The sequence below is a fragment of the Pinus tabuliformis genome, chromosome 6 (assembly GCF_031772625.1).
Source record: "Pinus tabuliformis cultivar Carrire ecotype Pingquan chromosome 6, CPIR1, whole genome shotgun sequence".
NCBI lineage: Eukaryota > Viridiplantae > Streptophyta > Pinopsida > Pinales > Pinaceae > Pinus > Pinus tabuliformis.
Genome location: NC_142292.1, coordinates 120,091,179 through 120,105,686, shown reverse-complemented (window position 1 = coordinate 120,105,686; position 14,508 = coordinate 120,091,179). Strand labels below are relative to the sequence as shown.

Genomic DNA, 14,508 nt, shown 5'->3' with positions numbered 1-14,508 from the left:
TCTCCCTTTTTGTTTTTCGTTAGATAAAACCCTAATCCTATTGATCAAGGGCTGAGATTAGATCTCAGCCCATGAGATCAATGGTGGAGATCATTTCCCTCACTTGACCCCTTCTGTCATGTGGTCCCTCTCATTTAATGAATTTTCTAGTCACTTTAGTGATTTGTACCATGTACCTTCTTTTCCACATAAATTAATTAATAATAGAAAGTAACTAAAATATTAAAAGGTACTTTATTACTTTTCCTCATAAAGTCACTTTAAGACATTAAGTGACATTAATGTAAAGTACCTAGTACAAGTACCACATAAAGTGACTTTTCACCATGACGTTAATATAGCCCATAAATTCACATGCCAAAAAGGTAATTGAAGTGTCTTCGTAGGCAAAAAGTCTAGTGCACTAGGAAACACCTCATTGGTACCCTTATTATTTTTAACCGTTAGAACCAAAACAGTGTAGCTCGGGTCAGTTGATAGAAATCATTGATCAGTTATCTAGTTTTGTTGAATCCAGAATTAGCTTAGAATTCTTTGCAATTGCACTGGAACTGGTTGGATTCACCTGGATAGATAAATTTGGACTATTTCAATACTGTTGAATTATTGGATGATCAAAATTATAATCTTAAACTGTATGGTTTCGTGTATTGTTGAAAGAGCAATGCTGTTTACTAGAGGTTAATTTATGGCTGGAAGAATTGTTTGTTTGAACAGTAAAAGAAAAGTTTGTTGAAAACCCTAGTTGCCTAAATAAAACCCAGAACAAATTTCCCTAGAATATTACATTCCATGTGCCCAAAATGCATACAATTGGTTTGGTATATTGGTGGAAGATAAATGCAACCTAGGGCCAAATCATATGATGTGTTGTTTGAAAAAAAATCAGAGCTTGAAATTTAATTATAAACTAAGCTAACCACTGTAAAACTATTGCACAAATCTCTGACAATAAAGCCACAAACACTGTAGAAATTCACAAAAATAAAATCCTATTTTTGTTGCAGAAATCTGGAGAAAAAGATCAGAACATATTTTGGATAAGAAAAGAACAGTGGAAAACCGTTGCCCAGCCCACAAACAATTCATGGCCATGAAATAAACACCAAGTTTTCCCTCTAATAGCATGTTGGAATGAAATTCTCAAGGGTGCAAATGCAATCAAAATGTCTGGATGAGCAAAATGACTGCCAAAATCCAGTTTAACATGGAAGAATTTGTCTGACAGCAGATTTTTCCCAAAAAAAGCACAAACAAATTGCCATACTTGTTCTCTGTCTAGTTTTCATGGTTAAAACTTAATATACTTGTTTTCTGAGAGGATATACATTATATTACTCTGCAGTTAAAGAAAATTAATGTGGACTGGAAATGTTAATCATTCAACATTGCATTCTTATAGCTGCAAAAAATATGTCCTGTAGATGGATACATACCATCTATTAGCTATTCTCAATTTCTCATTATGTTTCCTTTTCACTGTATGCCCATTGCTGCAAATAGATAGAGATTAGAGTATCATGTTTGTATGTACTGCTTTCGTTGTCTTTTTTTATTGGTTTGAGATAACGTTTCTGATAGACTAACATTGAATTGTATTTTTCCTCTTTATACAACAGACTGTGACGAAAGGGGATACGATATTTGTTGGTCAATATCTCTTTACAGGAAGTGAGACCACTTCTGTCTGGCTTGAGGTTATGGCTCTTCTGACACTGTAATTGTGATTATTCAAGGAGAGGAACATTTGTGCATCTTATCTTGACATATGGAGAGCTCCATTGTTAAAATATGTGCTAACTGATCTGAGTGCAGGTTGCTGAAATTAAAGATCAAGATGTAGTTTGTTGTGTCAAAAACAGTGCAACTCTTGCTGGTTCATTGTTTACAATGCACGTCTCTCAAGTACATATTGATCTTCCAACACTAAGTGATACAGATAAGCATGTAAGTAATCACAAACTTGGGGTTTACTTTGTTAGTTGCCAATAAAGTTATAAATTATAATGCTTTTAGGCAGCGAGTCCATGGTCATGATTGACTGCGGAATTGTTTTAAAGCTGGAATTTCATGTTTAGGAAAGAGAATTACAAATGTGTAAGGTGAAATGCTGCCACTGTTTCTGGCAGCCGTTGTGTCAAAATTAATGTTCAGGGTTTTCAAGTCAGATAATTATAAATACTGGTTAGGGCTGCCTCACTCATGGAGGTTTCAGAAATGTAAGAGTTACCCAAGTATGTGTTGACAAAGTTGTCTGTGTGAAGTCCAATTGGTATAGAATTTGTGGATATGAAGCACATACAAATTTTGTAGTTTGCATGGGCATAGATTGTCACTAATTACAGGGTAGTTTTTTTCTCCCTTTGGCCTATAAACTTAAGATTTCATGCTTTATTTGTGAATTGACACAGTTTTCTTTGCTTTTGTTTAGGTGTGTGTTGAAACTCCCTTGCACTCTTGGTCTGGTCTATGATTAGACTAGCACATAAAGACACTAACAGTGCTCAACAATGAACAGCTTTGCACAAGCGGAATATATCAGCAGTGAAATCAATAACTGTACACAAGATATATATATAGGCCTAAAACTTGTTCTTATTAGTCTAATCCTTCAGGCCCTCATCTGCCCACAAAACATAAATGCATAACAACTTGACTTGCTCTCTGCTGTCCTTTGCAAGCAGCCCTTTCTGTGCTCTTTGTCCTTGATGTAACTTGCTGTAGCTCCTGTTAAAGTGCTATAGGTGAGTCAAAGAGTCAAAAGAAAGTTTGAAGACCCTTAAGGGCATGTTACACCATGTATATATTTGTATAGGAGTCAAAGAATATCCCCCCAAGCAAAGACAAGTCCTCTTCATGCAATGACATCACCAAAAGGAGCAAAAACGATGAAGAAAACTCAAGTCGGCCTACTGTTCTCAAGTCGGCCTCAAGTCAGCCTAAGGGAGGGAGAGTCCTCTATATATAGAGGCTGTCCACTCCTCCAATGAAAAGTAACTCATCTCTGAAATCAACAAGCAAGAGAAGTTGAGAAAAGAGTGAAAGAAGTGGGGTATAAGGAGCCTCTAGTGCAGCGAAGTAGGAGAAGACAAGATCGAAGTTTAAGGGGTTGTTCTAAGGGTCAAACACAGTCACACATGCGAGAAAAAGAGGCCTCTCTGCAGTCATAACAAGAGCAGCATATCAGTCCCATATCTCTCATTGTTTGGGCTAGTAACTTAGGCCTATAAGGCCTCCCACTAGAGCGAAGAAGAGGCTCTCCCAAGAGAAGATAGGAGTCAAATATTCAAGGGAACTAGGACTGCTGTGCTGTCACATCAAGCCTACAACTACACATCAAGAAGAAACTCGATTAGTCAAGAAAAGGAAGGTGTCTCCATAGGTGAAGGATCTCACTAAGTATAAAAGACAAGTATCTCTTCTATAGCTCACATAAACAAGGTCTATCTCCAGTCGAGGTGCCGGGGAACGAAGTGTCAGCAGAAGGAGGACGAAGTGCCAGGAAACAAAGTGCAGGAAGAAGGAAGGACTTGACTTGTGCTTGGAGGATATTCTTGTCAAGGGTCTAGGGTTTGGCATTGATCAATAAGAAGCTTCAATAAGAGAAATTTACGGAAGGGTTTTCCTCTCTAAGAGAGAGAAGTTTTGCCCTGGTAGAGAGCCAACATCTTGTGTTCTTGTTCTTATGTTTTTGGTAGCAGTTTGATGAAGTAAACACACATGCATTAATAAGAAGAGAAGAAAATTAAGCTAAGAAGATAAAAGTGCTTCACAAATTGTTATCAATTCTAGAAGAATCCTACTATACATCAATGCCCTAGATTCTTCAACATGGTATCGGAGCTAAGGTGTCATATCAAGGAAAGGGCATCTCAAGAACACTCATAAGGTGACTCATCAAGGAAGAACATCTCAAGAACATCTACAAGCTTGAAGCATCAAGCCAAGAAGTCTCAATCACATCAAGGACAAGAATGGTCTACCATCTATCATTCATCAAGGAAGACTACAAAACAAGAAGAAAAGCCTTATATAAAGGCACCTACAAGAAGAAAAAACAAAGAGTGACCTACATCAAGCTACAAGTCATCAAGCAAATCTCACCATCAAGCAAGTCCATTTGGAGAAAGCAACTTGAAGAACATCAAGATCGAAGGAAGGCAAGCCATCAATTCTTCAAGAAGAAAGCAAGTCCACTACATCTCAAACTCTCTCAAGTAAGTATATGTCCCATTTTTGAATATACATTAATGTCTTTTCGTAAGGAAAACAACAAATTGGTTGGGACCAATAAATTCCTTGCATGGAAAACAAGGACTGATTTACTTCTCAAAGAGAATGAACTTCTAGATCACATCAAAGGGAACATCACTATCCCCATTAAGGAACAAACTCAAGCCTTAGCCAAGAACAATAAGGATGAGACAAGAGCTCAAAGGATTCTAATAGAATCCATCAAAGACTCTCTCATTCCTTATGTCTCCAAATTTGAAACCTCAAAAGAGATATATGACAAGCTAATAGAGCTATTCTCGGTAAGCATAGGTGGAGAAGTGATATCTCTACGAAATGATTTGTACAAGATGAAGATATCAAGGGAAGGAATAGCTCCATACTTCATGAAGATATCTGAGATGAGGGATCAACTTTAAGAGCTAGGTGAAGTCATGTCTGACAGAGAAATGACAACTGTAGTACTCAATGCTCTACTTAAGGATTGGGGCAACTTCACATCAAGCATATATGCCAAGAAGGAAGCTACCCCACTAAGTGAACTATGGTCTCTATGCAAGATAGAGGAAACTAGACTCAAAGCAAAAGATGACGTGGGATCAAAGGAGCAAGCATTTGCTACCATGGCCAAGAGAAAGGGAAAATTTGGAAAATTTGGTCCACGAAGATCAAGCAATAGAGATATGTCCAAAGTCCAATGCTTTGGATGCCAAGAATATGGACACTACAAAAGGGATTGTCCTAAACTTAAGAAGGACAACAACAACAAGAGAAAAAGGGAAGAAGCTCATGTAACTCAAGAAGTGAAAGAAGAAGACAAGAAGTAGAAAAAGGAAGATCCTCCAGATCTCTACTATGACTAAGTCAACCTCTTTACTTAAAGTCTTCTTTCAAAGTTTTGAGTAGTATAGGAGCATATAGAAATAGAATAGATTGCATGGTTAAAGATATCTTCTAGAATATAGGAGCATGGTGTAGATATAGCTCAAGATATTCATATAGAAGGAGCATACCTATTATAGGACCTCATCCACAATGAAAGAATAATTGATCATGATTAAAATTCTTAGAAGGCCTCCATTATCAAGGGAAGAAACATTTGTAAGATAAGGGTCTTCAAGATCCTCTGATAGAATCTTCGTAAGAAGGTTCATACATAAGGGCAGATGTCTCATTGGGAGTCCCATTTATGGGATTCAATAAAGGATGATATGCAGGCAAGAGAAGATGAAGCAAGAAAGGTTGCACCAATCGAGGAGAACTATCAAATGAAGCCGAGATGATCAAAGCAGAATCAAGATGAGGTATGTATGCATCAAAGTTTAAGTCATATCATCATATACGTTGGGTCATGGGAAAAGTGCTAGAAACATGATCAAGAATAAAAGGATCTCTTTCACCAATGATATGCGCGAAGGCATTTACCGTTGGAATTTCTAAGTCTAACTGTTAGAAACCCTTCATGTACTTCTCTGATTTATTTTTGCCTACTTGTTCTGATTAATTAACAAGTTATTTACCATGTAAATACTGAAAATAAATACAAGTACATGCTCAACACATTACAGATCATCAACTGAAGGAAACAAAATAAGCACACAAGTGACATCGTTTTTTTGGGACCAATGTCCTCGGAAAAACCCAATGTGGGAAAACTGGTGCAACTATCTGAGGGTTTTATTATTATGCAGTTTCTGAATACAATCTGGGTGCCAAAACTGACTCACCCAATAGAGAATAATCTCGGCAGTAGTACCTATCTACTCGGAAGCAGATGTTCCGACTGAAACCCCGGATAAACACTCCGACAGCTCCTAGCTCGAATCCGCCCCACGAAAACCATAGCGTCTGCCTCTAAGGATTGCGTCAGCCCTTCCTGGCCCAACGTCAGCCCAATAACTCCTGCGTCAGCCTCTGGAGGCACTACGTCAGCCACTGGAGGCATGTGTCAGCCTCTAGAGCGTCTGCATCACCCACGCTGGCTCTCTGAGGCACTGCGCAACTCTTGACTGCCTCTGCATGGGCCCTAGCTGCCTCTGCGTGGCCTCTAGCTGGCTCTGTGTCCTTCTCTCCCAGCTTCTACGCTGATTCTCTCGGTACACTCTCTGCCTCTCTGCTTCTGTATTCATTGCCCCTTAGCTACAACTCTGATCACTCTTTCAACTTCCTTAGCAAACCCTACCATAGAAAATTGAAATCTTGATCAACTCGGTGTGTTCTCCAAGTGACCCTCAAGCCTCCTTATATACTTTTCTCGCTGACAAATCAACGACCGAGATTAAGTCCCTAATCAACGACGAAGATTACCTCTGGCTTGATCCATGAGTTTTGGACCCTTCTAACATAGTTTTATATCAATTCACATTAATATTTTATTTTCCCTAAGTTTAAAGTCTAGACTTAGGGACTCCATTAAAAATATAAATTATTTTAATATCTCCCAAACTGTTTACAATCTGCCCAAACCATTTTTGGGTATTGGAGATCTCATGTGCTTTAGCCTCTCCACCAATTTTTCGTGGCTAGAGCACATCTGATGCTACTCCAAATCAACACTCCCTCTTAGCGAGGACTGTGCTCTAGTAATACTCATCATTGAGCATCACCCTGATCATCCGGCATCGGTCCCTGTGCTGATGCTAGGCCTGCTACCCAACATCCTCTGCATTTCTGCATCATGTACTCCTACCCATGACCTTGCCACTGCCACTGCTGCATCCGTACAACAACCCCTCCATCATGCTGCATCGTGCTGCCCATAGCACTGCCACTGCTAACTGCTGCACTGCAACTCAGTTACTGAGAATTAAGTAACTGATCTCCCAACTCTGACATCTTAAGGGTAGAGACACCCACGAAGTTGAAACTCCCTCTGTTGCTGACAAGTGATCCCTCTCTGACCTAAGTAACTGATCTCCCAACTCTGACATCTTAAGGGTAGAGACACCCACGAAGTTGAAACTCCCTCTGTTGCTGACAAGTGCTCCCTCTCTGACCTCTGCGCTGTTGCAACAACTTCCTGCATCTCGCATCGTTGCACACCTCTCTGTGCCATCCTGCACTGGTGCAACACTCCCATGCCTCTCGCACTGTTGCAGCCTGCTAGCCTCGCGCTGTTCCGAGAATCCTGCAATGTAGCTCCCTCTGTCGCTTCATCCTCATCCATCTCTACTGACATTCGCCAACATTGCTACTCCTCTTTGGGGCCTTTGTAGCCAGGTATAATCCAAGAGGTTGGGTACCTCAAGGATCCTGCCCCTCATCGCCTGTAGTTAGTCTGACTATAGCTTGATGCCTCCCCACTTCCGTTCAAGTGGCGTGTGAGCACTCATGGCACAGTCATCATCTGTCTCCAATTCCTTCTCTGCCCTTGCTGGCGCAACATTGGTCTCGGAAGCCTCTCCTTTGCTTTTATTCCTCGGACACTGGCTCGCATAGTGACCCAGTTCCCCATTGTTGAAGCATTTGACCTTGGAGAGGTCCTTCTTCTGTTTCTCCCACTTTTCCTCAGATGCTAGGGTAACATCCTCCTCTTCCTCCTTGATTCTGATCCCCTTGCCGCTGCTTCCTGCCTGGCTTACCCTTTTGATCTCTTCTTGGCGAAGAGCCACCCACATTTCCTCCCAACTTGGAAGGGTCGCCCTACCCAGTATGCTCTGGACAAACACCTCCCAGTCTTTTGAGACTACATTCTGGGTTGTTCTCACCATCAATTCTTGATTCGGCGTGGCTCCTATGGAAGTCAGTTGATCGGAGATCCCGGATCTCCTTCAAGCGACCGAGGAAGGGGTCGATCTGTTCTCCCTTTTGCATCTAGTATGACCACAACTGATTTTCTCGTAGCATCTTCCTCCGCATGGAAGTATGCCGATACAACTTCTTTAGGGCCTCCCACATCTCATATGCCGTATTCTTCTCGGCAATGTGTGGTACTACATGATCCTTGACCTTGTCAAGGATGATGCTCTTGGCCCTCGCCATTGCATCCTCGTACTTGTTGTTATCAATTGGGTCAACTAGGACCGCTATTGTCCTCAAGGCGAATTGCTTGAGACGATTCCTGTCTAGAACAGATAAGATTCTGGCCTTCCAGACTACGAAGTTTGAGGCTCTGTCCTTCTGTCCTGGTCTCTTACCCCATTCAATGCCATCTCGCTGTTCCTCTACTTCCCTTCTGGAATTTCTCGGTGTGAGTCTGTGACTCCCTCTGAGCCTCGATTTCCCTCTTGGAAATCCTTCTGCCAACATTGAGTTGCCCCACTCTGATCGTCTGTGCAATTGCACCACTGATCCAGATTCCTTGGCTGGAAATCTGCCTTGGTAGCAACTCCCTTCTCCTTGGTCTTGCCCTGTTAGGTACTGTTCTGACTATAGTACCCCACCAGCTTCACTCTGCAACTTACCCACAGCCTCCTAAGCCCCAACAAACTGAAGGTCAAAGCTTCTAGGCTCTGTGCAATCCCGACACTAGCAACATCTGCACCTCCTGGCCACAGGTGTTAATCATTCCTAATTGAAAAAGATGACTGGGCACTACGTAGGTCGAGTCTGCTCCCTTCTGCCACTATGCTGATCCTCTTCTTGGCTCAAACTAGATTACGCATGTTGGAATTTCTAAGTCTAACCGTTACAAATTCTTCTTATACTATTTGATTTATTTCTTCCTACTTGTTCCATTACTTAACAAGTTATTTACCATGTAAATATTGAAAATAAATACTAGTACAATATCAACACATACTGATCATCAATTGAAAGAAACAAGCACACAAGTGACACTGTTTTTTTTGGAATAATGTCCCCGGAAAATCCCAATGCGGGAAAACTGGTGCAACTATTCAGAGGGTTTTATTATTATGTAGTTTCAGAATACAACCAGGGTGCCAGAAATGGCTCACCCAACAGAGAATGCCCTCGGCAGTAGTGCCTCTCGGTCGAAGACAGATATTCTGGTTGAATCACCGGATGAACGATCCCTCAGCAACAATACAACTTCTGCCCCTCTGTGTCACCCTGATAGAGACTGTGTCACCCTATCCAGCTTTCCAACTCCAATCTGTCCCACGAAAATTTCCCAGTGTTGCCTCTAGGACCTGTGTCAGCCTCTCTGGCCCAGCGTCAGCTTATCTGGCCCAGCATCAGCCTCTCGAGGCTTTGCGTCAGCCTCTGGAGCCTCTGCGTCTCACACGCTGTCCCTCTCTAGTTCTACACAGCTCTTGGCTGGCTCTGTGTGGCCTCTGGCTGCTTCTGCGTGGCCTCTAGCTGGCTCTGCGTCAACCTATCCCAGCTTCTGTGCTGATCCTCCCGGTACTAACTTTGCCTCTCTGCTATGTATTCACTGCTCTTGAGCTGTAATTCAGATCACTTCACTCTATTTCCTCAGCAAACCCTGCCCCAAAATATTGAGTTCTTGATCTCTCTTGGTGTGTTCTCCAATTGACCCTCAAGCCTCCTCTTATACTTTTCTCGTTGGTCCATCAACGACCGAGATTAATTCTCTAATCAACGACTAAGATTGGATTTGGCTTGATCCATGACTTTTGGACCATTCCAACCCACTTTTATATTAATTCATATTAATATTTTATTTTTCCTAAGTTTAGACTTAGGAACTCCATTAAAAATATTAATTATTTTAAATTTTAATATCTCCCAAACTAGTTAGATTCTGCCCAAAACATTTCTAGGTCTTGGAGATCTCATGTGCTTTAGCCTCTCCACCAATTTTCAAGGCTAGAACACATCTGATGCTACCCCAAATCAACAACGCAGGCACTGCGTCACCCCTTCCTTGCTAGTTCTCTGCTAGTAACAACTTTTGTCACTGGGGACAACTGTTTTTTGCTGCTGCTTCTCTGCTTCGGCTGATGTCCTCAGTTCTCTTGGGATCTGCAACCATGCTCTGATACCATGTTGGAATTTCTAAATCTAACTGTTAGAAACCCTTCATGTAGTTCTCTGATTTATTTCTGCCTAATTGTTCTGATTAATTAACAAGTTATTTACCATGTAAATACTGAAAATAAATACAAGTACATGCTCAACACATTACAGATCATCAACTGAAGGAAACAAAACAAGCATGACACCGTTGCTTTTGGACCAATGTCCCCGGGAAAGCCCAATGCGAGAAAACGGTGCAGCTATCTGAGGGTTTTATTATTATGTAGTTTTTGAATACAATCTAGGTGCCAAAACCGGCTCACCCAATAAAGAATAATCTCGGTAGTAGTACCTCTCTACTTGGAAGTAGATGTTCCAACTGAAACCTCGAATAAACACTCTGACATTTCCCAGCGCCAATCTGCCCCACGAAAACCCCGACGTTTACCTCTAAGGACTACGTCAGCCCTTCCTGGCCCAACATCGGCCAATAACCCTTGCGTCAGCCTCTGGAGGCACTGCGTCAACCTCTAGAGTCTCTGCGTCACCCACGCTGGCTCTCTGAGGCACTGCACAGCTCCTGACTGCCTCTGCGTGGCGTTTAGCTGGATCTGCGTCGCTCTGTCCCGGCTTCTGCGCTGATTCTCTCGGCACACTCAGTGAACACCCGGGTGGGTATGTACCTTGAGAGACAATGACTAAGGTGTCTATAAGTCATTGGTCTTGCTAACATTGTGCTCTAATCTTATGAGAGATAGCGCTGTTAGTCAAAGGCCTTGCTATGAACAATGTTGGTTACTATGATGCTATAACAGATGGATTGCCAATCCAGTTTCTCTTATGTGAATTCTTCAAGATTGAAAAATAGCCAAACACCTTGTAATGATTTACGAATACCTCCCTAGTTAAGAGGGAGTGTTGAAGAAAGTGTAACTAGGTTTGGTCTTCATAAATGTACTTTTGATATTTGTATTTATTTAAAAAAAGAAATATTATTTTTGTTCTATTTACTAATGAGTTTCTTGCTCATTGAAATAGGTCTAGCACAAGATAAAGTGCTATAGGCGAGTCAAAGAGTCAGAAAGTTTGAAGACCCTTAAGGGCATGTTACACCATGTATATATTTGTATAAGAGTCAAAGAATATCCCTCCAAGCAAAGACAAGTCCTCTCCATGCAACGACATCACCAAAAGGAGCAAAAACGATGAAGAAAACTCAAGTCGGCCTAAGGGAGGGACAATCCTCTATATATAGAGGCTGTCCACTCCTCCAACAAAAGGTAACTCACCTCTGAAATCAGCGAGCAAGAGAAGTCGAGAAAAGAGTGAAAGAAGCCGAGTATAAGGAGCCTCTAGTGCAACGAAGAAGGAGAAGACAAGACCGAAGTTTAAGGGGCTGTTCTAAGGGTCAAACACAGTCACACCTGAGAGAAAAAGAGGCCTCCTCTCTGCAGTCATAAGTTATAACAGCAACAACATATCAGTCCCATATCTCTCATTGTTTAGGCTAGTAACTTAGGCCTATAAGGCCTCTCGCTAGAGCGAAGAAGAGGTTCTCCCAAGCGAAGATAGGAGTCAAATATTCAAGGAAACCACCCACACGTGCGAGAAACTAGGGCTGCTGTGCTGTCACATCAAGCCTACAACTACACATCAAGAAGAAACTCGGTTTGTCAAGAAAAGGAAAGTGTCTCCATAGGTGAAGGATCTCACTAACTATAAAAGAGAAGTATCTCTTCTAGAGCTCACATAAACAAGGTCTATCTCCAGTTGAAGAAGGAAGGAGGATGAAGTGCCGGAAGGAGGAGGACGAAGTGCCTGGAAACAAAGTGCAAGAAGAGGGAAGGACTTGACTTGTGCTTGGAGGATATTCTTGTCAAGGGTCTAGTTTTTGGCATTGATCAATTGGGAGAGGTTTTGCCCTGGCAGAGAACCAACATCTTGTGTTCTTGTTCTTATGTTTTTGGTAGCAATTTGATGAAGTAAACACACATGCATTAATAAGAAGAGAAGAAGATTAAGCTAACAAGATAAATTGTAAAAGTGCTTCGCAAATTGTTATAAAGTCTAGAAGAATCCTACTATACATCAATGACCTAGATTCTTCAACAATTTGTCTGGGAAGAACAATGCACATGAGATGTGGATGGCTCTTCAGAATTTGTACCAGAATAAGAACGAGAATCAGGTATTGGTATTGGAGGATAATTTGAAGTCCACCAAGATGATAAAGGGTGAAAGTGTGACCTCGTATCTGACTTAGGTCAAAGATGAGCTTGCTACAATTAGTGTGTCTAGCTCAAATGGAGATATGGTTAGGATTGCCTTGCAAGGGTTCACCGAGGATTGGAAGCCCTTTATCAAAGGAATCATTGCCGGGGAGAAGCTGCCAGACTGGGATAGGCTGTGGGATAACTTCATTCAGGAAGAGTTGCAAGACGAGGATCTTCATTCGAAGAAGAAGGCTTCAGATGATGACATGGCACTTGCAGCACAAATGAAGGGTAAGCAAAAGAAGGACTTGAGTAAAGGCAAGTGTTTTAATTGTGGCAAGATGGGTCAGTATTCGTCGAGATGTCCGATGAAGAAGAAGGGGGATGATGAGAAAAGGAAAGGGAAGCAGGCCATCAGTGTTGCCACTTCAGCTTAGATAGATGATCTCTCCAGGAGATTGTAAGAGGGCTTTGCTATGATTTCTCATTTCCCGCAGGGTACCGTCAATGAGGATGGATGGTACGCGGACAATGGTGCGACAAAGCATATGACAGGGTCACAGGAGGTTTTTGAGACTCTAGCTAAATGGGACTTGACGTTGCACATGGTGTTGGGCGACAAGAGTTAGTTGGAGATCCGAGGATTGGGAGTTGTGCCATTCAGGATGGAGACAAAACATGTGATGTGGGTCCAGGATGTACTGTTTGTACCAAGACTCAGATATAGCGTGATTTCCATCTCGATGATCGAGAGGAAGGGGTTTGAGGTCTTGTTCCATGATGGGAGGGCAAGGCTCAAGCCTGAGGCTCTAAGTCCAATGGGATTGTACTTGGAATTAGAGAGCATGGTCTCTATAGGTTTATGGGCAAGCCTGTGGATCATGGAAAGACGCAGGTGGAGCAGGTGCAGGTTCAGCAAGAGAAGGTGCATGTGCAAGTACAAGTGCAGGTTTTAGAGGAGCAAGTACAGGTTCTCGAGAAGAAGGTACATCTCCAGAGAAGGTCCAGGTTCTAGAGACTCAAAGGGAGTCTAGTTCGAGAGGAAGCTTACAGATTCAAAGGGAGACTCTACAGTCCAAGAAGAGCGCGTGGTCAGTGAGGAGCAAGGGTGCTCCTACAACTGCCAAGAAGGAATCGTGGAGAGAGTGGAAGACGTTACAGGATAGGAAGAAGAAGCAGGGTGCTTCCAACAGTGACAACGACACTTTTGAGAAGGGCATAATTCACTGTATAGGGCTTGCTGCGATTGTGAGTGCCACAAGTTGGGCAAGTGTTGCAAGCAGTAATGATCATGATGAGATACTTCCTAGTCTTGGAAGTACCTCTCTCGCTAAGAGGGAGTGTTGATTTGTGTAGCTTGGGAGGTACTCCAAGCCCTATGGTTTAGGGTTTGGAGGGCAAAGCGCCACAAGGGTCACTTGTGGGCTTAGAACCCAACTATGGGGTTTTGCACCCAATCATGTTTGGGGCAATTTGTAACGATCACTAGTCGTATATGCAACGAAAATATTAAAATACTTCGTAGACAAAGACATCAATCGTAGGATAGTAATTGTAAAATGTATATTGTATTGAGAATTGATGTAGGATGATTCAAATGAGAATGAGGGTCCTGTATATATAGCTAGGTAAGTACCCTTTCATGAAGAGTCATGTCTGTAGCAATGTTGCACAAAGCGCGATCGGGATTTAATCGGCGCCGGGAAAAAAGCGGAAAAAATCGACAAAAGCGGGAAAAAAGCGGAAAAAAGCGGGAAAAAAGCGTTTGGCACAAAAATATTCATTTTTTTTCATTTTTTTTCAATTTTTTTAATATCTAAACCATCTACAACATAAAATAAATACATTGACACATAAATATGATAAAAAAACTAATATATAAGATGTTTAATATCATTTCTAGCGCTAAAATCACACATAACATTGAATCATGTCCTGAATAGTAAGTCCTGAGTCCCAAGTCCAACTCAACCTCAAAATATCAACAAAAAATATGATAATGTATCTCATCATGTCATAATGTCATATACAATAAAATGAAAGTCTAATCCTATTGATTTCCTCTGCCCCTCTTGCGAGAAAATGGCACAGCTTTCTCTTTCCCTCTAGATGTAGAAGCTGGTGCCTGTGCTGGTGGAAATGGCAGTGGAGTCTGACGTGCTCTAGAAGCTGAAGAACT

At 41.8% G+C, this 14,508-nt stretch overlaps 1 protein-coding gene across 1 annotated transcript in view; it reads left to right on the top strand.

The window, feature by feature from the left end:
* The window catches only part of LOC149257633 (pyruvate kinase 1, cytosolic-like), a 231,430-nt gene that overhangs the window by 178,925 nt on the left and 37,997 nt on the right, over positions 1-14,508 (top strand). The window contains exons 5-6 of the mRNA XM_089381434.1: positions 1,620-1,697; positions 1,816-1,947. Of these exons, the coding sequence (XP_089237560.1) occupies positions 1,620-1,697; positions 1,816-1,947 (210 nt within the window). The remainder of the gene's footprint in view (positions 1-1,619; positions 1,698-1,815; positions 1,948-14,508) is intronic.